General features: G+C 49.9%; 1 protein-coding gene across 5 annotated transcripts in view; it reads left to right on the top strand.

The window, feature by feature from the left end:
- GARNL3 (GTPase activating Rap/RanGAP domain like 3) overlaps positions 1-26,605 on the top strand; it is a 148,808-nt gene that overhangs the window by 119,560 nt on the left and 2,643 nt on the right. For all 5 annotated transcript variants that reach the window (XM_045469758.1, XM_045469757.1, XM_045469756.1 and 2 more), the window contains 10 exons: positions 800-911; positions 5,438-5,536; positions 5,887-6,003; positions 6,747-6,922; positions 8,387-8,545; positions 14,816-14,882; positions 20,300-20,407; positions 21,888-22,006; positions 24,249-24,387; positions 25,182-25,397. In XM_045469758.1, the coding sequence (XP_045325714.1) occupies positions 800-911; positions 5,438-5,536; positions 5,887-6,003; positions 6,747-6,922; positions 8,387-8,545; positions 14,816-14,882; positions 20,300-20,407; positions 21,888-22,006; positions 24,249-24,387; positions 25,182-25,397 (1,312 nt within the window). The remainder of the gene's footprint in view (positions 1-799; positions 912-5,437; positions 5,537-5,886; positions 6,004-6,746; positions 6,923-8,386; positions 8,546-14,815; positions 14,883-20,299; positions 20,408-21,887; positions 22,007-24,248; positions 24,388-25,181; positions 25,398-26,605) is intronic.

Raw genomic sequence — 26,605 nt, forward strand, 5'->3', positions numbered from 1 at the left:
ACTCTGGTGCCTGAACCGAGCATGAGACTAAGGGGAAGAGTTTACAAGGTATGAATACGTCACGTGGGGGAGCACGAATACGTTTGTCGGCAGCACTTTCCAGATTCTTACAAACAGGTGTTATTTATTTTTTTTTTTTTAAGATTCTCTAGCCTTAAGTGGGTCAGTAAGCATTTTCATGTTCAGACAATGTCAACTCCTTGCATCGTGTATGACTTCATAATTTTATCAAAGCAGCAACACAGGAATCAGGCTTTTTTTGTGTGGAGGCTATATGGATCTTCCTTTTATGAAGACCTAATGTGAATTCTCCAAACAAATAGGCAGCAGTTGGTCCAAGTTCAAGTACTAAAGAAAAATGTGTGCTTAGAAGACGTTACCAATGCTCTGATTGGCCCCGAGGAGCATTATTACATATAGAGGCAGGTCATGGTGCCAGAAACTTGTGACTTCCCTCTTTTCCTACTGCATATGTATTTGAAAGGAGACCTTTCTTCCCAAGAAAGGTAACTGAGGGGCGCCTGGCTGGCTCAGTCAGTACAGCGTGTGACTCTTGATGTCAGGGTTGTGAGTTCAAGCCCCATGTTGGGTGTAGAGACTCCTTAAAAATAAAATCTTTAAAAGAGAGAGAGAGAGAGAGGGAGGGAGAAAGGTAACTGAGTCCAGGGCCCACTCGGCTCCCAGAGTTTGGGGATACGTGGGTCGCTGTCGCAGACGGTGTACTGTACCTTTCCATCTGAGGGGCCGTGGTGTATTCTTTCCGGTGCGCTTATTCTCCGATGCTTTTGTCACCTCGCAGCCTTGGGAGCCCCAGTGCTTCTGCAGTAATTTCCCTCACGAAGCCGTGTGTGCGGATCCCTGGGGCCAGGCCTTGCTGGTTTCCACTGATGCTGGCGTCTTGCTAGTGGATGGTTAGTGAGTAGCTGTCCTTCAAATGTCTTTCTTTGTGTAATTTGTAGTACTTCTAAGATGGGTGACCGCCAGCCAACTCCCTGTAGATAAACGCATCGTCCTCAGTGAGGTTAGCCAGGTTTCCTTTCCTTACAAAATTAACCCCTTCTTTTCAGGACAAGCAGGGGGAATATATTCTGAACAAGCGAGCCAGGGGGTGAGTCGTGCATGACAGGTTTATCCCTTCCCCAAATCTCCTTAGTCTGCGGACATCAAATGACCCACAAAAGGAATCTCCTTTTTGGTCATTACTTATCATGATTCCACCATTTTACCTTAAATCAACAAGGACACCGTTGGTATTTCAAGCTCCCACCTCAGGGACATGCCCTCTATCAGAGCTCTTTTTTTTTCAAGGTTTCTGATTCAAAAAGTACTTGGTGTCCAAAACAAATAATAAGAATCTTAGATAACCCATTTAGGGTGGATACAGACACAGATTATGACAGGAAGACACATATCAACCTAATACAAAACCAAACTTCTGATCACCAGGTGGATCACTGTGCCTGGGGAGGTGGTCGTTTCCCTGTCAGCACAGATCGGCTGCCAGTGGGACATGCCCTTGGGGAGGATGCTGTGGAGAGAGTTCACCTTCTGATGGGGATTTCATTTAGACTCCAATACTGTGCGGGCCCTTCCAACAGGAAGCCCCTTTGGATTTTTCCAGACTCCCAGTGAATGTTAAAGGGGTTAAACGCTGGTAGCAAGCCGTCTCCTGGGGCTTCAGAGGGAGCCATGGGCACAGAGTCTGTCTTCTAAGGACATGTCCTCCACAGCACAGAAACAGACCACCCAGTCTCAGTTACCGTACTGATGTTTTATGAGATTCGGAAAGCCAACACTGAGAGGTGCCTAAAACAACAGCGTCTCCACAGCCCTAGCCAAGACCTTCTTCATTCCCTCCTCAGACGCTGTCAGCAGGTTTCCCAAGTGCCTGCTGTGTGCCAGGCCCTGTGCTAGGTGCCTTCTGTGGGAAGACAGGACAGGCGGACCAGGCTTCATAATAGATTTATTTCTGACTTCATCTGTCACTTTTGATGCATATTTCAGTTGTGTGTCCATAACGTCATTATTTAAGTATGTGTGTGTATAACTACATAAACGTATATATAACTAATTCGCTAAAAGGCAGATAATCTAAAATTTGTAAGCTGAGAATTGAAATTAAATATTTAACTTAGAAACTGCAAAACTGTTAGAGAATCTTTGTGATCTGGAAGAAAACTTAACCTCTGGGGGCTTCAGGTTTCTCTGAAGTGGGGGGAGTTTTTTAAGCAGCTGAAAACTAGTTTACAATAATGAAAACTGATGAAATAAAATGGGAAAGATGATCATAACAGGAAGGGACTGTGGACATTAGATTACCTACGTTAAATGTTTAGAGCAGTGTCGGGCACAGAGTTGTAATTTAGGAAACAGCACCTATTACCTTTACAGTATCCCTCTGAACGTGCTAAAAGGTAACAAAATCCATAGGTTTTGCCAGAAGTGCAACCAAATAAAATAATTAAAAACAAAAAACAGTAACACACTATAGACGTTTAGTCCCATCTCTTAATTTTATAGATGAAAAAACTAAAGAAATGGTGTGACTTGCCCAAGATCACACAGCTGGTTAGCGGCACGTCCGGAACTGGAAGCCAGAGCTGTTCCCACTAGTCCAGCGCTGTTCCCACTAAACCAACTACATTTTATTAGAATCAAACTAAACTCTACCAATGTTATTGTCTTTACCTTAACACAGATTTCCAAAAAAAAAAAAAAAAAAAAAAAAATGTAGTCCCACGCAAATAATTATGTTCTGATCGAAAGAGTGTTACATTCTACTTTTTGGTTGTTTTTAGGAATGAGGAAACACGCTTTACAATGACTATTTGCAAGGCTTGCCTAAAAACTGTTAGAGTTCTCTGCTTCTGTTTTTTCTTTAAATGTCAAATCCAAATGAAGATCACCACGTCCCCTTCTGCAATTTTCGTCCTGATGGATCCAAAATTTCTTGGAGGTGTCAGATACAAGGATCCTGGTGATGTGCCAGGCAATTCTTTTCTTCCACCTTGAGGGAAGTTGTCTGCCGCAGATGGCAGCCACATACACCCACGAGCTTGGATTTATTCCTCAGATTATTGTTTTCATTTCCTGGGTATGCAGCACTGCTAGCCCTGTTTGCTTTTGTTAAGGAGAGAATAACCCTCCAGGCTTCCTTTGTATTCCTCATTGTGCTTCGAAGTCCTCATTCTCTTGGTATTTCTTTGTTTACCTTTTTCTTGTCGATACTTAATCATGTTATGAGTTGTTTCCATGAAGCCGAATCTCTCCATTTCCTTTCAGGCCAGGTTCCACTCTGTCCCATGAGCGGCTGCTTCATTTCATTAGACCCACCCCCTTGAGAGCCTGCTTCTTTCAAGGTCGTTATTAAAACTCAAAGATCCTTTGTATTCTAAATGCAGCAAAAGCTACTTTGAAGGCAGACTACACCCTGATTAACTATGCTGCCGCCATTTGTTTTGGGGTTGCAGTAATAGAAAAAGCCAGCTCTAAAAGATCATTTCTTCATAAAGAGATTCCAAGAAGGAGAACATGGCAGTGAAACAGCCATTAAAGCCACGCGTCACTTTCTCATATCCCTGCTTCCTCCTTCCTGTGCTGTGTATAAACCTATTCAGCCACCTGTAGAAGAGTTGATGGAGAATAAATGCCAACTCACGCTTGTAGATAGGTGGGCTGCTACATGGTGTCCCTCTGTCTTAAATGTCAAATGAAGTGCTTCCGTCATGTATGAATTCCTGACAGTCCCCTAACCCTAACCTTGTGTGATGGCACCATCAATCCATAGGGCTGCGGTGCTGCCTCTAGGCTGAGTACGGGCTTTGTCCCTATACAGACTGGGGCTCCACATGTTCAAGACGTGACCCTGGACAAGTCACTAGCACCCCTGAGCCTCAGGTCCTCGTCTGTTAAATGGGAGTATTAGAAGTGGCTACCTAAGCGGGTCCTTGGGGCATTTCAGTTAAAGAACGTGCAAAACACCGCATCGAGGCCTGGCATTAAGGAAGCCCTGTGTGTATGTCAGCTGCCACTCACAGAAGGAAACGACCGTGGTTGCTTAGTCTGGTGTGAAGACGGGTACTGGCACGATCATCCCATGTTTTGGAAATTCACGTCTGCCGCCAGCAGAAACACAAAGAGCCTGAGATTCAGTTACTTCTGTAGAGGAAGAGGGTCGAGGAGGGTAGGAAAGCCACCGGATGGGCTGTCTCAGAATTTACATTCGCCGCGGTAATTTAGGGGAGCTAGAGCAAGCCCTCTGTCTAACAAAAGCTTAGCAGGTTCTGAGCTCTGACAAATCTAGGCCCCACCGGCCTGCAGGAATGGGAGAGCCCTCCCTTGTGAGGCAGTTATTAACCCTGTCCTGACAACAAAAATCTGTTCTCTCCTGGGCACCATCCAGGGAGGGATGAACCCCCACCCAACCAGACAGATTTCTAGAAGAGCCAAGACCCTCAGGGCCCCACACACCTCAGTTGTAACCAAAGAAACAAACCCAGACCCACAGCCACAAGGAACACTTGAAGACCTAAATGTCAGACAAAGCACAGATTAAGAAGAAGCCCCTTATCCTGCCTAAAATGTTCCAGCATCCCAGAACCTCTTTGCCTTGTGCCGATTCTACATCAAACTCAAAACAGACCCTTTGCTTATGAAAGAGTCTTAGTATTTTTATTAGCCCTCTATGTCCTAGGGACCCTCAGGAACAAAGTAATTGCTAGCAGTTTAAGTGCCCCCTAAGTAAGTTTAAAAACAAATCCTAAGTATCATTGCAGTCTCTGATCAGCCATTCACCTGACGTCTTCCTGAACGTTTCCATTGCAATTAGTTTTTTCCTGTCATTTCAGCAACTTCATTGACATTTCTCTCTTATTTTTGTCTAAGAAGATTTCATCTTCCCCTACAGAGAAATACTGAAAATTTATAGGTAAACTCCTGTGGGTAGAGACACAGGCATGGAATAGGGTGTGTCTGTATTTGCTTTAAATACAAAAGGAAATTTTAGTTTGGGTTTAATTTTGGTTTTAGACAAAATCATCTAAGAAATGGTGCAATTTCAAACATTACATAAAAATAAGATAATACTTAATGGCTGAGCTTTTTATTGTACTTTTTTTTAACTTGCCGTTCAGTCCTTTGGTACAATGCCAGTAAGAGCTGGGCTGGAGGGATGCCGATTTTTCTCTGCTGAGTATGGAAGAGAAGAATATAGTTTCTAGGCCCCGCTGTTCTGCTCCCTACATAGAGGAAGGAATGTCAGTCCTTCTCCCTGAGAGCATAGGACTTGAACTTACTGTGTAGACCTTACGAACGCTCCAGAAGCTGACCTTCCTTGCCTAGAGAGAACTGGGGTCCAGAGGCACTCACAGGCATGTATTGTGGGTTCTGAACCTGTAGGCTGGGTACAGTGTCAGGGTGACCACGTCTCCTCTTCCAGATGACCTGCCGTCAGTGCCCGTGTTTGACAAGACCCTGCCAGTAAAACAGATACATGTGCTGGAGACCCTGGACCTTTTGATCCTCAGAGCTGACAAAGGTGATGTTCCCCTTCCCGGTAGCGTCCTCTGAGAGGGGGGGAAGCGTGTGGCCCTCCGTGGCCGACCGTGAGGGTCACGAGGGTCCGACTGCCTGGGTCACGCCAGCTACTGCTTCACAGGTGCCCGGTGCTCAGGGGCCCCGGGCGGCCCTCTGTTCTCTGAGGAGGGGACGGTGAGGGAGGAGGGTGGCGGGGCACATCCTTCAGTGCACTGTTGGGGAAAGCCGGCGTGGGGTTTCTCCCCACTTCTGGAACACCTCGGCTCCTAGTTCTGTGGCAGTAGCTTGCCTGCACCATCTGCTCTTCCCGTCTTCCCAACAGTCTCTTCCTCCACCTTCTCTCTCTCACAGGGAAAGACGCCCGCCTCTTTGTCTTCAGGCTCAGCGCCGTGCACAAGGCCGTCGAGGGCAAACAGGCCGTGAAGGGCAAGTGTGACTGCAGGGACAACAAGCTGGAGAAAACAAAAGGTGACTGGAGTCTTCGTATTTTGGTGCTTTCTGTTCAACGAATTCTGTTTTTTCCCTCGGACTGCCCAGATTTCCCTGGAGATGAAAATGCATGGGAATTTGATTTTATTGGTTTGGTTTTTACTCCGAGACATCGCCAAGATCGTTATCACCGTTCCTCTGAGAGAAGCCTGAGGGTCAGGCGCCTGGGTGGCTCAGTCAGTTAAGCATCTGACCTTGGCTCAGGTCATGCTCTCATGGCGCGGCCTGTGAGCTTGAGCCCTGCACCGGGCTCTCTCTCTCAAAAATAAACAAACATTAGAGAGAGAGAGAGAGAGAGAGAGAGAGAGAAGCCTGAAAGGTAGAACAACATGTGGAGGTTTAGAGGAAAGTCCAGGCCTTGTGTTAGAGGAAAGTTTTGAAGGTAAGGTGAGTTCTGTTCACAGATCTGCAAAGAGAGACTTTGAGCCTCTGGCTCCTGGTGCTCTGCTCACATGCCACTTTCATTCATATGGTGCCGTGGGCTCGAAGCTAAGACCACAAACTCTAGGATACAGGGAATATGACTTGCTTAATTTTCCTGAAACTCGGCCTAACTTGTATCTCACGTCTCCGTCCTGTCTGGTGGTGGGAACATTCTCAGGCATTCTCCCTGAGTTCTGCTTCATTTCCAGGGTTCTTAGGGACCGCCACATTGTTGAAGCCCGGGAGCTCCCAGACTCCTGTCTTGTGTCAGCACTTGTGTCGTTTATTTCTCTTCCCAGGCTGCCACTTGTACGCCATTAACACTCACCACAGCAGAGAGCTGAGGATCGTTGTCGCCATCCGGAACAAACTGCTCTTGATCACGAGGAAACACAACAAGCCGGGCGGGGTCGCGAGCACCTCACTGCTGTGTCCCCTGCCCGAGTCACCTGTGGAGGAGTTCCAGTACATCAGGGTGGGTCTGCTCTTCACATCTCCTCTCTGGGCACCTGTTGGGATGAGCACTGGGTGTTGTATGGAAACCAATTTGACAAGAAATTTCATATTAAAAAAAAACAACAATAAAGTGGATTGAGGGAGGAGAGGGCAATGAGTGGTGGTGGGAGCATTGTTCTAGAAAGAATGTCCCAGAAGCCCTCTCCCAAAGGGATCTCTGCTTTGCCTTTGAGCAGAGATCCAGTGAAATATGGGAGTAGGTGCTGAGCATATCTGGAGAAAGGGGGTTCCAGGCAGAAGGAGCAGCCAGTTAAGGACCGGAGGCCCCGGTCAAGGCACAGTCAAGAGGCCGCAGTGGCTGGAGCCAAGGGAACAAGGCAGGGAGGTCAGAGAGCCTTGAAGGCCGTTGCTAGGATTTTGGTTTCGACTCTGAGGGAGAAGGGGCAGCCATTGGAAGGGTTGAAGCAGCGAAGTGACATGTTTTGAAAAGATTTTGCTGGCTGCTGGACAGAGAAGGGTTTGGAGGGAGCCCTGAGCATAAAGGAGGAGACCCTCTAAGAGGCTAACGCAGGATCCTAGCAAGACACCCTAGTGGCTTTGATGGCTGGGGAGGTGGAAGAAGCTGCCCGGCCTGCCTTCGAGGATTTAGGGCTCCGCTGAGGGTGGGACCTTGCGAGAGAAGCCTCCTTGGGGGCCCCGTCCCTTTCCTGCTCTTACTGTCTCTTCCCTTTTTTAAATTGTTGGTACGTTATGTGACCTGTGTCACACATTGGCTACTAAGGCAAACTTCGCCTGTGGATGAGCTGAGCAATTATTTTTGCCAGAATTAAAGCCACCTGAATTATGCATATCAGTTTCTGCTCACATTCAATTTAAGGATTGAACAGCATAACAGTTAAGTTAAAACAAGTTAAAATCTTGCTCTAATTAGGTGTTAATCTTCTTAATACAGTTATTAGCCATCTTAATGACTGTTCGCGTAGAGCATGTACAGTATCAGCTCTCCTGCGCTCAAATCTTGGTTCTACCACATTTAACTATGCGAGTGTGAGCAAGTCATGTGACCTTCGAGCTTCACTTTCGTTATCTGTAAAACAGAATAAAGCCTCATCTACTTCGTAAGGTTGTTAGGAGGATTCAGGGAGAACAGTGCCCGGCACTGTGTTAAGTGCTCGACAAGGTTAGCCATTATTATTTTTTTATTATTAAATCATAGGACAGGGCTGGACTATCTGAGAGCTAATGTGGACCATACTATTGAATCACTTTTGCCAATTGTGGGTTTTGAGGACAGGTTTGGTGGGGGGGAGTCTGGTACAGTCCCTGCCCCTCGTTCCCGGTCTCCACCTTCCCTGCCTGGGGAGGGGACCCTCTGCTGCATGGAGGCGGGCAGGCAGGGCGGGGTGGGGGGGGTGGGGGGGAGGGTTGATGAAAACGGCTGCTCTGTGTCCTGACCCCTTCTCCGTGTCACCATCAACCACAGGAGATCTGTCTGTCCGACTCTCCCGCAGTGATGACCTTAGTAGATGGGCCAACTGAAGAGAGTGACAATCTCATCTGTGTGGCTTACCGGCACCAGTTCGATGTGGTGAATGAGAGCACGGGGGAGGCCTTTCGGCTGCACCACGTGGAGGCCAACAGGGTGAGTTGGCAGGTGTAGGGGCAAGTGAAAATCGAAGACGACCAGGAGTGATTCTTCTAACCTTGTGATGCCATCCTTAGGATGTCTTTTTTTCTTAATATTCTTTTTAATGTTTATTCATTTTTTTGAGAGAGAGACAGAATGTGAGTGGGGGAGGGGAGAGAGAGAGAGAGGGAGACACAGAATCCAAAGCAGGCTCCAGGCTCTGAGCTGTCGGTACAGAGCCCGCTGCGGGGCCCGAACCCACGAACCGTGAGATCATGACCTGAGCTGAAGTCGGATGCTTAACCGACTGAGCCACCCAGGGGCCTCATAAACGTAATCTTAAAGACATCTTAATCATGGTGGCGCCTGGGTGGCTCAGTCGGTTGGGTGTCCGACTTCAGCTCAGGTCATGATCTCACGGTTCGTGGGTTCGAGCCCCGCATCGGGCTCTGTACCGACAGCTCAAGAGCCTGGAGCCTGCTTCGGATTCTGTGTGTGTGTGTGTGTGTGTGTGTGTGTGTGTGTGTGTGTGTGTGTGTGTCTCCGCCCCTCCCCTGCTCACATTCTGTCTCTCACAGTCTCTCATAGATAAATAAACATTAAAAAAATTTTTTTAATTAGGTCTGATTGATCATAGCACTGTTTTGTGATACATTCTGTGGGCTGTGCCACATGAAGTTGCCACTGCTGTTGCTCAAACTGGTTCAATCTAATCTAACTGCCCCATTCCCTGCTCAGCTTTCCCAAATCTCCCCCTGCCATTCTGTTCTTCCTCATAAAGGAGGAGTGAAGGGTCAAAAAGCTCAACTTAAGTAACTACACCAACGAGAACCTCTGGCCATTCACACCCCAAGGGCCTTATTCTCTCCGTAGCCCTGCAGACTCACAGCTTGGAGACCAGGTGACTGGAGCAGGTCTCCGTCCCTGAAAAAGGCCCCCTAGGAAAGGAGGAAGGGACGAGAGTCTGCCTCCAGCCTGAGCTGCGCAGTGCTCAGGCATGTCCTAGGTTTGGACAGGATCCAGGCCCTTGTCACGCAGGGCAAGACCAGATAACACTGGAGCCACATGAGGCTTGCGTGGTGCAGAGCCAACACTCCGGCTTAGGTACCGAGGACAAGGATGCCGTGGAGTGGGGCGTAGTTCCTGATGAGAACTTCCAGACCCACAGGCTTCCTCCAGCCCTGTTCCGCTAGGTCCAAGAGACTGCAGAATTCTTCCTGATTATGCTTTACAAGAGATTAAAAAAAAAAAAAATACAACTTGCGTTAGGGCACTACCCAAATATTCATAAAAATTGGTAATTACGGTATTAAGAAAACTTAACACCAAATGAGAGCAAGATTTTAAGAAATAGAATAATCATGGGGCTCCTGGGTGGCTCAGTTGGTTAATGACTCTTGATTTCAGCTCAAGTCATGATGTCACGGTCTGTGAGTTCGAGCCCCATGTCAGGCTCTGGGCTGACAGCTCGGAGCCTGGAGCCTGCTTCGGATTCTGTGTCTCCATCTCTCTCTGCCCCTCCCCTGCTCGTGCTCTGTCTCTCTCTGTCTCAAAAATAAATAAAAACAATTAAAAAAATAAATAAATAAAATAAAAAGATCAGTGCTCTGACCCCACCCCAAATCAATTAAATCAGAATTTCTGGGTGTGTGGTGTGTGGGAATCAATCCGTTTTAAGTCTTGCCAGATGATGCCAGTATGGACCTAGTAGAACGAGTCTGTCCTGAAGCTCTTCCTATTTAGAGCCAGGAGAGCAGCCCCTCTATCCCAGTACCTGGGAACCAGTAGCCTTTTCCAGCTTCTGAGGAGGGAGGGCCCAATTTGACTTGAATAGTTCTTGTCCTTCTTGCTTTTCAAAAACTGTGTGACCAGCTAAAGGACGTAGAAAAATCATGGCCCAGTAGGTCTCTGCACAGTCAGTCCCTTTCCTAGCGACTAGTTTCCTAAGACTTTATGTGCTTTTTCTGCTGGCAATTACTGTTTACTTATATTTAATACCCTGATAATTCATTAGAGTGTGGATTTTTTTTCCTCTTAAGATTCCTCTTAAGGCTGAGGAAAAATCACATTAAAGGCAGTTTTCTTGGGTGACTCCTGTGTTTTGTTTTTCTGAAAGGAGGAATAATTCTAAAATGTTCTCTTTTTTTTTCAATATGCTTTTAAAAACCAAGTCACTGAGTTTTTCCCCTAAAATAAAAAATGTAAAAAAAAAAATTTTTTTTTAAGCCCTTCCCTCGATCTAAGTGGGTCAATGTGTACGTTCCATCTTCTGGTACATCCCCAGCTGCTGAGTGGTAGCTAAGCAGGCGTGGGTGCTTAGACACAGCGACTCACCTTTGCAAGGCATTTCCTGTCTAATTGGAAAAATAAGCCCTAGGGAAATGACCAAGGTAATGAACAAAGCGTTTTCCCATAGCCAGTCAGGAACGGCCTGCAGGAGCAAGGGCTAGCTTTTCCCCAGAATGTTCCTGCGGCCCAGACCCCGGTGCTATGGAGGCAGGACAGAGAGAGGCCGACCTCCCCATAGTCACTGGGCATTTCTGGGTCATTCAAGTTACCACACTGCTGCTCTGTGCACAGTGTCGATTTTCTGGCCTAGTTTCCTGCCTCCACTCCTCTTCTCAGCCAAGCCCATTCGATTCCCATTTCAGCTTTCAGCCCCATCTCAGGGGCTAAGAGAACCCTAGGTCAAGAGAGGAAATGTTTAAGAAGCACCAAAGCAGCCATCTGAAAGTCAACATCAAGTCCTTTTACCAGCAGGCCTATCGTGACCTACTGCCCCGGTTCCAGCAGCCAGCATTGGCCTCTTTCCCAAAGCAAAGGTGTCCTCTAGAAGGGACGGCACACCTGGTAATGAGATCTGGGTCTCTGGCTTAGTTGCTGGGCCTGAGTCCCCATCTTGACCAAAGGCCTGGAACCCAGTGGGTCTCACTTGGGAGCTCACCCCAGAATCACATGGGAAGGCCAGACACTGACCCGACAGTGGTTCCCACTTTCAGCTGGGGCTGGGGACGGTGGGTTGCAGACTTGGCTTGTTTCAAGTCTGTGTTTTGAATTTTCGCAACCACCATATGTTACTTTTATCATTTTAAGATGCCAATAAAGTGAAATACTTATTTTTAATCAAATAGAAAATTAAAAGCTAACACCTGTATCCTACCCTAGACCTACTATATCAGGATCTCTAGAGCAAATATATATATATATATTTTTTTTTTTTTAACTCTCTCTTTTTTTAATGTTTATTTATTTCTGAGGGAGAGAGCTTGTGTGTGTGCACACACGAGCAGGACAGGGGCGGAGAGAGGGAGACAGAGGATCCCAAGCGGGCTCTGCGCTGACGGCCTCGAACTCATGAACCGTGAGATCATGACCTGAGCCAAAGTTGGATGCTTAACTGACTGAGCTGCCCAGGCGCCCCCTAGAATATATTTTTTAAAGCTCTCTAGTTGATTCTGATGTCCTCACCTGGTCAGGAAACAATGCTACGGAGATCGACTCCCACCAGGCCCTTCCCCCAGGGAAACCAACATACATATTGAAGCATGAAATGGGTCTCGCTGTGCTGAGTGTTAACAGAGGTCTGAACAAAATGCTAAGGAGTGCCCAAGGAAGCATTGATCAAGTCCAAGCCGTGGACTGTCAGCCCCATGCCAGAGCACTTCGTGAACGTTATCTCACAAAATGTGCCCAACAGCCTGTAGGGAATGTGCTGTTCACGTCCCCACTTTTGCAGAAAAGGAAGCTGAGGCTCAGAAAGGAGGAGTCACTGGACCCAAAACTACACAGCTAGTAAGTAGCAGAGACAGGACTTGAACCCAGGCTGTCTGATTCTGATTCTGTGCCCTTAACCCCCAGCCTGCTGTAGCCTCCAGAGCCATGTCCCGAGGCACGATGGGAGTAGGCCACAAAGATTTCCTGTAGTCAGTCACGCATTCGCCGAGTATCAGTTCTGCTCCTGCCCTGTGCCAGGCCCAGTCTAGGTGCTGAACATCTATAGGCGAGGCCTCTGCTTCACGAAGCTCATGTTCCCCCGGGGAGGAGGGCTCCAATAAACGGACAAATAAGTGAGCATCAGACAGTGACACACGCGATGCACATGATAAAAATAGAGGGGTCTGCTACATAGCAGAAGGGGGATTATCTGGGATTTGACCCCCAAGTCTTTCTGCTCCCAGACTTGAGCCTCGCGGTCTCCCACCCCCTCTAAAGCACCCACAACTCTTGCTTGTGGCATTTGCCTCGTTGTACCTTGTTTTATGTATTTACACGCTTTTCTGGTTTTTCCTTGAGAGGTGGAACCCTGCCTTATTTTTTTTCTGTGTGCTTCATGGCACCTAGTACAGCGCCAGGTGATGACAGATGGAGGGGGCCAGGGTTCCACCGGAGGGAAGCCAGAGCCAAGGCAGAAGCCCTGGCTGAGGGTGGCCAGTGAGGGCTCAGCACAGCGATGTTGACGACCGTGAAGAGGAGGGCTGCCGGGCGGAGAGTCTTCCGGAGGAGCCCCCGTGGCCCTGGGCAGCACAGACTCTGGAAGGGGCGGGAGAGACGAACTGAAGGAGACGGGTCCCAGCCCGGGGCGACAGCAGGCACACAAAAGACACCTGAGAGACCCTGAAGAGGATGCTGCGGGGCCCTAGGGTGTGGGGGTGCCCTGAGACTTCGGGGCTAGCTCTGCTCACACAAAGGAGGAGGTTAGAAGGAAGGATTCCCGTATGAGAGAAAGATAATAGTGCTGATTGTGCACTCTCCTCCGCGTCTTGTGGAATCCTCACTACACTCCAGCAAAGGGAGCATTATCCTTATATACCACTCTCACAGGTGAACACCTAGGGCCGGAGGTTAAGCCGTTTGCCACAAGCCACAGAGGCAGTAAGTGGTGCGGGCGGGATTTTCTCTCGGGTCCGCCTGACCAGTGTCCGCGCTCCCACCCGCTCCCCTGCACCGCCTCCTGCCTCTCGGTGACTTGGACGTGGAATCTGTTGGGTTGAGAACAAGAACGAAAGGCTTAGAAACGTGAGCCAGGGGCTGAGGAGAACAGGTGCCTGAGGTGGGAGGGTTAGGGATTTTGAGCTCAGAGTAAAAGGTGAAGCCATAAAAGATGAGCGTTTTTCTAAGTGAGGGAAGGGCCTAGACGTGAAGAGGACTCCGAGGTAGGAGAGCGGGCGAGAGGAAGGGAGATGCCCGGGGTCAGAGGCAGTGGAGAGCTGGGCAGAGATGAGCACTGGCCAGACATCTTCGGCTCTGGGAAGAAGGAAATCTTTGTCGAGCCCAGAGAAGGCAGACCCCGATCGCGTGGGGGCCAGACTGCAGGGTGAAGGCAAGTGAGGGAGTAAGAGGAACGGGACACGTACAGAGGGCCAGGGTTTGGAACTCCGGAGGGACCCAGGACATCACCAGGTTGAGCGGTGTTCTCAAACCAGGCACCGAGGGCCTGGGGAGGGGAGTTTGCCCAGATCTCAGAAGTGGGTCTTCCGGCGCCCGTTCTGTTGCGTCGTGCTGCCTCCCTCCAAGCACGGGAGAGCCAGAGAATAGAAGCGAAGACCTGCCGCAGTGCTTTCGAGATTGTGACACTCTCCACACTTGGGGCGGGGGGCGGCGGGGAGCCTGGCTCAAGTACAGAGCCGTGAGGTAGCGAAGGACCAGAGACCCATTCAAACTTCGGCTGTGGCACTTACTCGCTGACTTCACCTCTCTGAGCCTCATCTTTTTTTTTTTTTAATAAGTTTATTTATTTTGAGAGAGAGTGTGCGTGCAAGCAGGGGAGGGGCAGAGAGAGAGAGAGAGAGAGAGAATATCCCAAGCAGGCTCCGCACTGTCAGCACAGAGCCTGATGCGGGGCTCGAGCTCACACATTGTGAGATCGTGACCTGAGCTGACATCAAGAGTCGGGCACTCAACCGACTGAGCCTCCCTTTCTTCATCGGTGAGGTGGGAATAACACCACGCGCTCCCCGGGGTCGATGTGCGAGTGAACTGAATTACCCCAGCGAGGAAGCTTGGGGAACCAGAGCACTACCTAGATAGGAGTTCTGTTAACAGAGAGCCCACCCCCGCCCCCCACCGAGCTCCTCAAAGGGCAGAAAAGACAGTGACAAAGTCCCAGGGGAGAAAGGAAGGGGAGGCCGTTCTGTGTGTGGCAATCGTGGCCGCCCCAGGTGGAAGTGATCCCACGGAGCCCGAGTCTACAGAAAGCTAAGGGCCCCCGCTAAACCTTTGAACCTGAGAAAGTCTTTTAACGTGTCACGTCCAGCCTGCTCACCGCCACTGCCCTCCCCCTTGCAGGTTAATTTTGTGGCAGCTATTGATGTGTACGAAGACGGAGAAGCCGGGCTCCTCTTGTGTTACAACTGTAAGTTGCTAAAATTAACTGTTGTTTTTCTGGGCAATTCAGAGGGACTCAGCCATAGATCTACCTGACATATTTTTCCTGTGACCTTAAGGGCACCCCAGGGAGCCGCCATGAGTTGCATTTCCGACCTGGCTCTCCCAGACCTTCTGGTGAGATGGTTCAAGGGCACTGTCTCCAGGATGCGAGGTGGTGACAGTGGCTTCCACTTAGGGAGCCCTTACTGTGTGCCGTGTGCTGGGCTCAATACGTTCCAGTGACTGTGTCATCTAATTCTCAGGGACCTTTATTACCTGTATTTGGAGATGAGGCGCCTGAGGCCTGGAGAAGTGACCTGTCTTTCTCAAGATCATGCAGCTACAGAACAGCAGACCCAGGGTTCACATTTGGGGCCCTCTTGATTCCAGGGCCCCTAATTTTAGCCACGGTTACTATTCTATTCTTCGCTGTTTCTCAGGGGTTAACGAAATCAGCCTCAACCTGGCGTATCCGGCCTCACCTGGGCTGGTTTGGGTCGGGTGGCAGGGTGGGTTTGGGACAGACCAGGTCAAATGCATCAAAGAGGGTCTTGTAAGAATTTTCAGCCTTTCAAAAGCTAATATTACACTACAGTACAAAGGATCTTCTTAAGGCTAAAAGTAGTAAGGCATTTTCCTAGATCAGCCTGCCCAGTCTAACTAAAACAATAAAACATATTTTTTCACCTATAATTGTATGGATTTAGAGTAGTGATTTTAATCGGCCCGCGTGGGGCCAATACTTTGATTAATCTTTGATTAATAAGTATGGGAGAGCTAACTACCAGCAGAGAACTCCGTTTGGTAAACCTCGTCTTGCAAGATGTGAGATTTGACAGCCCCTGTGATGAGAGGGCCAATATGCACACGGCGTCCAGAGTGGTCCCTGGACCCCCGGGGCTGGACCCAGGCTGCCCCTGCTGCCCTGTGTCCCGGTTACAGGGCCCAGCGGAGCGGGGGGACACGTGTTTGAAGTCACGTCTAGAAAATCTCTTTATCTTTTTTTTTAATCGCTTTAAAGGGTAGCCTTTTCAATTTATTGAAAAATCTGTGAGAAAAACTTGTGGCCAAATGCTTTACAAACTGATGTCGATTTTTTTTTTTTCTTTTAATCGCTTGAAAGGATAGGAAGGATTTTAGGTGGGAGAGAAAATCAGAACAGAAAGACAGAGCAGGTTATCAGAATGGGATGATTAGTCCCAACATGAAAAGGGAACACGGAAACAAACGTGGATGGACATCCTCTCTGTACCACACTGGAAGCATATGGACGGGAGCAGACTGGGTTCCCCTGGGCGGGAGTGGCCCAGTGCTGTGCCAGGTGTGATTCAAGTGGCCTCTCCAGGTCATTACCCCTGGCTTTGGTGATCTCCTGGCTTCAGGCTCTGGTTTCATCTCAGCATGGGATCAGTGTATGTCTGTTTTCCTAGACCCACTGAGCCGTCAGACGATAAGCTCTGTGTCTTTAGATGCCACATGGGTCAAGGCCTTAGCAATCCCGGAGATTCCCAGACCTGCCTCTGTCTTCCCCAAACAGTGCCACTTCTGTCCGTTTCTCTGGGTCCGGAATCTGGCTTTCCTTTTCCATCTCCCTCCTTCTCCCAGAAGGCTGCCAGGTCCCCGGTGAACAACCCCAGAGAACCAGTTGGTTTTCCCCACGGTCACCCAGGCCACTTCTGTAACTCCTTCCCCCACACGCACTGGCTGCTGCGTTGGCTTGTTTTCATCAGACTCCTGTGCAGTAAAGGCCCTTGTCAACAGGGTGCTGTAGAATGATCTTGCTCCCTGCAGTGTTTGCAGCTGATTTTTATCAGCTTCCTTTCTATTAAAAAACAAAACGAAGTAACAAATAGCTTTTATAAATTCAGAGTGTTATAGAAAGAGATTTTTATCTCAGATATGTTAAAGATGAAAGTATTTTGTAATAGAAATTACAACTTCCAGTTATGTGTTCTTTGAGAAAAGTGTATTTGCAAGGTAAATTTCAGGGGGACAAAGTATAAGTAGTTCAACGGATGATCTTATTTTCTTGTGATTCATTTCTATCTTGAATATCAGAGTCAGTCTACTTAAAAAGAAAGAAAACTTGGCTGTGACCTTAGCATGCAGTAATGATTCACACTTAATGCAAATGATAAATCTCGCTACGAAAGGTGAACTCTGTTTGCTGATGGTGTTTTAAAGATAATTGTGCAAGGAAACCAGAAAAGCTCGCGTAAGTGCTGTTCTCAGTGTGAGACTATCTAACCTACATCTTAACTTCCGGATGAGTCACGTGAAGAATACAGAACCCACCACTCGTGACTGCTGTGCAGGTTAACGGGATCTTACCAGTGAAGTCCATAACACGTTGCCAGGCACAGCAGGATTTTCTCTTTCCTCCTTTTACCTCCAGATTCATCAGAGCAGCAGTCAGAATCCAGTTTGTTTGGTAACCTCCGTAGGCTTTTCTACACACAGAAAGGGACTTCAGGGAAATTCGTTTTAACACTAGAGATAGTGTCTGTCCCCTGCTCACTCCCCACCAGCCGGATGGGCAAAGTCAAAGGAGTGAAGGTCAAGGACTCCTAGCTGCTTCCTGTGACATTTTCAGAATCCTGCCCTTCACCCCAGCCCCCCATCCAGGCTTTCCTTTTTAAACCACAACAGATGACCTTCTCTGTGCCAGGCACGAGATAGATTCTGGAGACACGGCAGTGAACGGAGCTGCCAGGGACTGCAGTGAGCTCACAGTTTAGGGGAGAGCCAGGCATGGGCACCAGCACCCTGGGTGTGAACGTGCTTCACAGCTCTGGGCCTCGAGAGATATGCCTTGCTTACTTTTCTAAATCAATTCGGTCTGATTTGGAGCCCCGCCCCCCCCACCCCCCCCCCCCCACCCCCCGGCCTCAGGTGCAGAAACCACCAGTATTGGTTATCAGGAAGGAGAGCCGTCTACATCTCTGGGGTCCTATTGGAGTCGCTGGGGCTTATTCAGGTGGAAGGGGGAGGGGAGGGGCCCCTGAACTGCAGTCTGGGGCACCTCATCCTTGCCTGTGTGACCGTTTCTCAGGCCGACAGCTTCACTGTGGGACAGGCTGAGCCCCCGAGGCACATTCACACTGCTCTCCGCCATCCGGCATGCTCTGTGCTCCCCAAGTTCAGGTCTCCTCCACCCCAGACCCCCTCAAACCCACCAGCAGTTTGCTGGCCTCTGATGGGAGTTGGGGCAGGCCTCGGGGGTGGAGAGGAGGTGTGTGTAAGGGACCGGAGCCTTGAGGGACACATCTCTGACCTGTCCTTCCTGAGTGGGGACAGGGAGGGAAGGGCCATTTACTCATTCAGCAGATATTTACTAAGCACCTAAGGTGCCTAGGTGTTTCAGCAGTGAGTAAAATATACACAGATCCCTGCCTCTTAGAGTGTACCTTTTAAGGGCAGGTAGACAATTAACAGGACAAGAAAAACATCCAGTATGTTGAACGGTAGTAGGTGCTGAGGGGAATAAAACGGAGAGGGACCAGGGTTCAGCAGGATTGGGGAGTACAGGTGTCCATTTAGGGAAAGTGGCGAAGGAAGGCCTGCCTGGGAGGGGCGCTTGGAGAGAAGACCCTGAGGGAGTCAAGAAGGGGTTTGTGTTCCAGGAACATTCTAGTATTTCATTGACTGGTGTGGCCCCAGCAGAGTGAGTGTAGGTGTGAGTGGATGAAAATGGTATCTGAAGAGGACCAGATTCGGGGGCGGGGCGGGGGGGGGGGGCCTGGGAGATGAAGAGCCTCTTACTCTGGGGAGCAGCCAGAGGATTTTGAGCAGAGGGGCGACAGGATGGGACTTATGGGTGAAAGGACCGTGGGCCACTGTGCAGAGAACTTCATGGAAGCTCGTGCCTGCACTCGTGGGATGACAGATGGCAGGGGCTTGTACCAGCACACGGCAGCAGAGGTGCTGAGATGTGGTCCAACCCCAGGGGTGTTTGAAATACGGGAACCAAGATCATTTGCTTGACGAATCCAGCAGGGCATGTGGCGGAGGAGAGAAGGGAGGCTGTCCCTGGGAACAGGAGCAACTGGAAAAATGGAGAATACCATTTCCTGAGACGAGGGGAACTCTGAGAGGAGCGAGTTTAGGAGGGAACATCAAGAGTTGAGTTTGGACACATCAGTGCCTCCCCGATACGCTAGCGGAGGCCCCAGGGACTCAGGAGAGTGCCCACGGGACACCTTCATTTGGGAGTCATCATTAGCATGTAGGTGACACTTAGAATCACCAAAAGCGGGGATGTGGGGAGAGAGAGTGAGAGGAGCCAGCGGGCTGAGGAGTGGCTCCAGGGAAGGAAGTCTCCAGAAAGGCATCACGAGAGGAGGAACCAGTTCCTGAAGCCTTCAGGCCCTGCCCAGCAGCTCCAGCTTTCACACACGTGCCTCACCACACGCCACACAGCGGGGACACAGCTCTGCGTTCCAGCCAGGGGTGGGAGTGGCTGCTTCGCGGGCGTGCAGTTTCTTTTTAGGGTCAGAGAGAGGTCATAAAATTGGACCGTGGCATTGCACACCTCTGTAAATTTACAGAAAATACAGTGAATTGTACGCTTAACGTGGATGGATTTTATAGCGTATAAATTATAGCTCCATGAACCTGTTTTTTAAAATAATTAAAAATAATTCAATTAAAAATAAGATTGTACAGGTAAAACATGATGGGCTTCTGGAATAAAAGGAGCTTTTGCTTCTGTACGGACCTTCTCACTCTGAGAGGGTCTGAGCCACCTGGACCTGTGCTTCGAGCTCAGAGCAGGCCAGGAACGGGCGGCTGTTCAGCCTGGCCTTAATCTAATTCTGGCTGTCACCCCAAGGTGACACAGGCACATGGCTTCAAGTTTTCCTAGCAAAATGTCGGGGCGGGGCGGGGGAGCCAGTGGCGGGAGTATCCAGCTCCCACCGTGCTTGTCCTGCTGAGTGAGGCGGGAGGGCCTCCTCCGTCCAGGCGGCCCCGTCACCAAGTGTCCCTTCTTCTCTGCAGTCCAGCACACCTCTGTTCAAACCCTGCCCCCCCGGGGGGTACTTGGGAGACTCTGGACCAGCCGCTTCACCTCTCCTGGCCTCAGTCTCGCCATCTGCACGACGAGTATAATCATGGCACCTGCTTCAAAGCATTCAGACTAAATAAGCTCACTTTTGTAAAGCTCGGTGCCCGGCACATAGTAAATCCTTCCCAAATGCAGCCGCCAGTGCTTGTAGTGTCATCGCCGCGGCTCCGACTGCCTCCCGGCCTGAGAACCTGGCGTCGTGGCGGGGTTAGTACCGGCTGTCTGTGAAGACCTAGCAGATAGGATGCCATTCTGGTTGCCTGTTTTTCAAATATCTAATTACCCGGCCCTAAGCGTTGTCTCTAACAAAAAAATGAGTCGCTGTTGTTTTGTTGCAGACAGTTGCATCTATAAAAAGGTTTGCCCATTTAACGGGGGCTCTTTTTTGGTTCAACCCTGTGCGTCAGATTTCCAGTTCTGCTGGAACCAGGCTCCTTATGCAATTGGTAAGAAAACCCTCGATCGTTTTGCCCTCCCCACCCCCCACCCCCCCCCCCCACGTGGACCCATCTGATCTGTTCGGTCCCGTGTCAGCCAACTTACTGGCTTGCTGCTGGACTGCCATGAGTTATGTGAGTATGAGGAGTGCTCAGAGTGTTCTTTTCCTTTTTCAATTGTTTTCCTTTCTGTTCCCCCTTTGGGACTGTTGCCATCCACTGTGCCTCCCAGCTGGGAGCATGGGAGCATTTGAGATCAACGAAATCCCGATTTTCAGGACTTGGGTATCTTTCAGTATCATTTCATTTCTGGGCTTCGCTTTCCTTTTCCTACAATTTGAGCGCGAGATCTCCAGCCTTAAAACACTGACTGACTTGGAGAAGCCCAAGGCATTCCGCGCCGTGCTTACGTATTTTAGAGCTCGAAAACCAAGAGTCCCAGAAACTCGGGTGCTTTGCCTGCCCCTGAAACATCAGGGCGTGAGAGGTGGTGCTTCCCTTCTGGGGTGCAGGATCCACAGCTGGGCATCTGCCTGGTGAGAGTCGGATCAGAGCCAAGAATGTTCGAGTCAGTGCTGTTTTCCTCCAAGGCCAAGGATGTGACGGTAGGCAAACATTCTAGAGTCTTGAGAACAGAGGACTCCATCCAGATACTGGAGGATCTAGTCAGGCTTCGGTGATGGATGAGATCTGGCTAAAGAGAGAGAGAAGGAAGGATTGAAAATCGCTTTCAGGTTTTTTGAGCCCCAACATTGGGGGTCACTTGAGAGAGCAAGGCGAGAGGCAGGGTGTGAGAGAACGTCCCCTGGGTAAAGCCACGAGAGGAGGGAGTTGACCACGGAGAGAGCAAAGAGAGAGCAGGCCAGAGTGAGGGAGCGTGGGAGAGTGAAGTGGCCAGCGGGGAAGTCAAAGGTGAGGGCCCAGGGCAACCAGGGCAGTTTGGGGGCCTGGAAGTCAGTGTGGCATAAAAAACCACTTCAAAAAGAGGGGCTGACCTTTAACAAATAACTCAACAACCCCATTGACTCCGAAGTACCCTGTGAGGGACAGTGAGGACATGGCCCCTGCTCGGGCATACATGACTGGAGGAGCACGGAGGAGGAAACAAGTGACAGAGCGGGAAGAGCCACTGAAGGCCAGGGTTCCGGGCAGAACAGCACGGACCGGAGGAGAGGGCCGCGCTGTAGCCTGGACAAGGAGGGGGAAGGTCTGTCGGGACTTGGGCCGGTGAGCCTCCAGGAGACCGGCCTGTGAGACCGCAGTAGAGACGGGGACAAGGAGAAATGGAGACCACGCACGGCTGCTTCAAGCGGAAGCCTGCCAGCTAAGGGGAGGCTGCCTCAGGAATGAGGTGCTCGTAGAAGCAGGGGGGACATGCCCGGGGAGGAGGGAGAGAAGCAGCCAGAGAAATGGGGGAGACCGGAGCGTCCGGGGCGGCGAGGGCCCCAAGCCGGCGTGTTGGGGGCTGACGCGCCCCATTGCCTTGCAGTCTGCGCCTTCCCGTACCTCCTGGCCTTCACCACTGACTCCATGGAGATCCGCCTGGTAGTGAACGGGAACCTCGTCCACACGGCCGTCGTGCCGCAGCTGCAGCTCGTGGCCTCCAGGGTGAGTCACTTGTCCGAGGGTTTTTGGGAGCCCGAGCAGCCGAGCTCCAGGAGGGCACGGACGCCGTCTCATCGGGTCAGGCCCCCGTGTGCCCGAGCGCCAGCGGGAGCGAAAACGCAGGAGACAGACCGCCGTCGGGTTTTCCCGTGTGGCCCCCTCGGGCCTCGGAGCGCCCCTTCTTGGTTTTGTTAGAGTGTCACCCAGTGCTGGTAGCAGTTGGGAAGCTGTCGGCTGAAGAGAGGAGTATGTAGTCAGACGGAGTTGGATCAGGGGTCCCCGCTGCACTGAGGAACAGCCCAAATCTAGAAAAGAACGAGCTCAGAGGGTCACTTTCTTCCTCTGCTGCTTTCCATCCTTAGCTTGATTTTGTGTCCCATGAAATGTGGCTAATCGACTAACCCACATCTAGCAAGAGAGTTTGAGCAAAACCAAGGGACACCAGAACAAAGATGACTTTGTAAGGTGCCTTCTGTTGCTGGCACACAACCCGGGCGGTCTCATCCCAGCCCCTCCCTTGTCAGCCCCACACAGTCTGCCCTGGCCTTGCCAGGCCCGGAGGGTCCCCCTGCCAGGCCCGCACGGTCCCCCTGCCCAGGCCCGTGGTGCGTTCTCCATCCTGACGTGCATCACGCATCCCCTTATGTGGGTGGGCTACTCCTTGTCTGTCTGTCTCCCCTACAAGGCTGACAGTTCCACAAGTCAGGGACTGGCTATCTTACTAACACAGCGCCAGTGTCGTGCTGCTAAAGGCTTCATTGCCAGCCCTCCAGGGTGTGTGTGTGTGTGTGTGTGTGTGTGTGTGTGTGTGTACATACATATATATGTACCTCAGTTGGCTATAAATTTTACCAATGGAAAAATTAAAATAGCTTATGATTTACAAATAATATCATGGACAGTGCTTTTTATCTTAAAATCTGTTTAGCCAGTTGGCACTCACAAGTCCGTTCGCTAATTTTTGCTAATTCTTGTAACCCACAGCCAACCTATGGCTGCGGGTCAACCCTGATTTTACACCTGGGAGTTCTATGTCAGTACGTTAATTCTTCTTCCAATAAGCTTGTTGTCATTAAATCTGATTTGTGATCTGCTGTTACTCTATTTCTCACTCTGGTACACATCAGTCACTAAACCAAAACTTCTTCCAATATCAGCAGTGGACTCAACACGCATCTACTTTATCCTCACCATCAGAAATTCTGTCTATCACAGAGCCTAGACGGTCAACAAAACAACAAATCGATCTCTGATTTGTAATGTTTGCCCATTTCCATGGTGTAAATAGTCCCACCATTAGGATGTGCAGCTTCCAGCGTGAACCCACTGAACTCAGGGTCGGGAAGCCACGTGCTATTTGCAGTATTTTCACCACGCAGATGCTATTGATGTCAGTAGCCTCAAGAGCATAGATAATGGTAAATGTAGCCATAAAGTTAGGAAAGGTCGAATTTTGACATTTAGTACCTTCGTTTTTATTTTTATTATTATTTTTTAGAGTTTATTTATTTTGAGAGAGTGCATGTGTGTGCTCGGGGGAGGGGAGAGAGAAAGAATCCCAAGCAGGCTCTGCGATGTCAGCACAGAGCCCGATACCGGACCTGATCGCGTGAACCGTGAGATCATGACCTGAGCCAAAACCGAGAGTCAGATGCTTAACCGACTGAGCCACCCAGGCGCCCCGGTACCTTTGTTTTTCGCGTAATGTATTTATGCTGGATAATGGCTGTGTTTAACTTGCAAACTCCCCAAATAGGCACTCACGGGTCAGTTGGAGGCTGGCCTCAGCACACCACTGCTGTTACCACCAAAGCCGGCACGTCGTGGGTGTGCGCGAGTGCTGGCCGAATCCGTGAATGAACGGCCCGTTTCCCCATCTGTACGTTGACCCGACTGAATCCAAAATCCTTCCCAGGCCTAACTCTGGGGGTGCCTGAGGTTCCTGTTAGGCCAGTGTGCACTAGGTGTGTGTCTGCACAAGAAACGTGGGAAACAGCCTCATCTCTGTTGTCATTCAACAAACGGATAAGGGGAAATGCCGGGAAACTGAATGCTCAGGAAAGGTCTGGGGTGACGGTGCAGGACTTTGGCTCTGGAAGTCCCCTGCCCAGGCATGTCACTGCACTGCAGGCCCCGAGGACGTAGCAGCGGAGCCGAGGAACCGTTGCGGGCTCTGCCGTGACGACAGGAGGGTCGTGGCTACAGGGAGCCAGGCAGCTCCATAATGCTTTCTCTTTTATTCTAGTCGGATATATACTTCACAGCAGCCGCTGCTGTGAATGAGGTCTCGTCCGGAGGCAGCTCCAAGGGGGCCAGTGCCCACAATTCTCCTCAGACACCCCCAGGCCGAGAGACTCCAGTGTTTCCTTCTTCCCTGGGGGAAGGTGAAGTCCAATGTTTACTGTCTTATTAATAGATATTTTTAATCCAATCTGATTTCTCCAGCTCATTCTCGAATACCAACATCCGATTACTGCCTAACAGAGTCACTGTTGAACACTATAAAAAATACAACACCTCGCATTCTGAATGCTTTGGTTGCATTCTTAAGAAAGCTGGTAATAACAACCCAAAAAGTCCCATGAAAATAACTGTTTCAGTGGGGAGGAGGGTGTTGAGGGCTGGAGGTCCCAACTTGCCACAGCAAAGGTGTTTTTCCTTGGGGGATGTTAACGATACGGTAGGTTTTTATAGCCTAAAGGATAGAGCCCTGAAAACTGCTGAGCACACCCAGCTTTCGCTCCATCTGACTTTGCTCACGAATCCCAGAGGCCCTTGCCGTGGTTACCGCTTCGCTCTGAGCGCCGCGCTTTTCCCGACTGCTCACCGCATCAGTCGTTACCTCTCCTGTCCCCGAGAAGCTCGGGGCTCTCCAAACAGGCAGTCAGTGCTGCTGAGTGTGCTGCAGCCGTCTTCCCTCCCGTCTGCTCTTCTCTCCTGGGCAAGCGGAGCCCGTAGCGGGTGCATTTTAGCCCACGTACCTGGGAAAACCCTGCCCTTAAAAGCCGAGGCCGTCAGGCTCCATCACTCCGTTGCCCCTAACGAGGCCTGGGAGATCAGCATGTGGCATAATTTCTTCCTTCATGCCAACTGGGTTGAGGCACCAGAAGTCACCCCTTTTGTAAACAGGGCAGACTTTTCTTAAAGTTCTCATGTTCTTTTCCAAATCATATTTCAGGTGAAACTCAGTCCAAAAATCTGTACAAGATCCCACTCAGAAACCTTGTGGGCAGAAGCATCGAAAGACCTCTGAAGTCGCCTTTGGTCTCCAAGGCCGTCACCCCGCCCACGTCCATCGGCCTCGGCATCGCTGCCATCCCTGTCACTCACTCCCTGTCCCTGTCCCGCATGGAGATTAAAGAAATAGCGAGCAGGACCCGCAGGGAGCTGCTGGGTAACGATGTGCCGGTTTTGTGTTTTCACTGTTCGTAAATAGACCAGCTGGTTTCATCTTTGGGTACTAATCATCCTCAAAGAGCATGAGTTAAAAAAGAAACTTTCCCTTTAGTAAAGGATTCATAAATACATTACAGTACAGCCTCACCAAGGAATACTGTACAGTTATCTCATGGACACGATGTGTCCGTCTGCATTTATTGGTGTGGGAGGCCACCCAAACCATGCCAAGGGCAGAAAAGGGAGTTTGCAAAACAGTATATCTAGTCTGACACCATTTTTTAAGATAGAAGTATCTGTATATGTCTGATTTTCTAGAAAGCGTCTAGAAGGATTTATAATGTGCATTTCTCAGATAACATATTTGTGTATTTGGAAGTTTAAATTTACCATGTTTTTTTTCTAATTTTTTTCTTTTTTTAATTTTTTTTTTTTCAACGTTTATTTATTTTTGGGACAGAGAGAGACAGAGCATGAACGGGGGAGGGGCAGAGAGAGAGGGAGACACAGAATCGGAAACAGGCTCCAGGCCCTGAGCCATCAGCCCAGAGCCTGACGCGGGGCTCGAACTCACGGACCGCGAGATCGTGACCTGGCTGAAGTCGGACGCTTAACCGACTGCGCCACCCAGGCGCCCCTTTTCTAATTTTTTTCAATGCTTATTTTTGAGAGAGAGAGAGAGAGAGAGAGAGACAGAGCATGAGTGGGGGAGGGGCAGAGAGAGGGAGACCCAGAATCCAAAGCAGGCTCCAGGCTCCGAGCTGTCAGCACAGAGCCTGCCGTGGGGCTTAAACTCGAGAACCGTGAGATCATGACCTGAGCCAAAGTCAGATGCTTAACCGACTGAGCCACCCAGGCACCCCTAAATTTACCATGTTTTTTTTTTTTTTTTTTTTTTTACTATTTGTGGTGCAGTTCAGTTATTGCTTTTTGAAGCCCATAGACCATGGGGGCAGGTCTGTGGGGATGGCACAGACATGAGGTATTGGGTACGCCCTTCTCTTTCACTGTTACCAAGATGGGAGGCCAGACCAGAGAAGCACAAATCACCGTGAGAGTTGTGCAGAGGCTAGACTGCCATAAACACGTTTGTTCCCAATTATGAAAACAAAGTGAGGAAAAATGGAAACGATGTGCTAAACCAGTAAGAACCGGTTTGAAACTTAACTGGGATCTGCACACCCTAAAACTGCAAGGACGGTTCAC

This window comes from Leopardus geoffroyi, chromosome D4 (assembly GCF_018350155.1).
Source record: "Leopardus geoffroyi isolate Oge1 chromosome D4, O.geoffroyi_Oge1_pat1.0, whole genome shotgun sequence".
NCBI classification, from domain to species: domain Eukaryota; kingdom Metazoa; phylum Chordata; class Mammalia; order Carnivora; family Felidae; genus Leopardus; species Leopardus geoffroyi.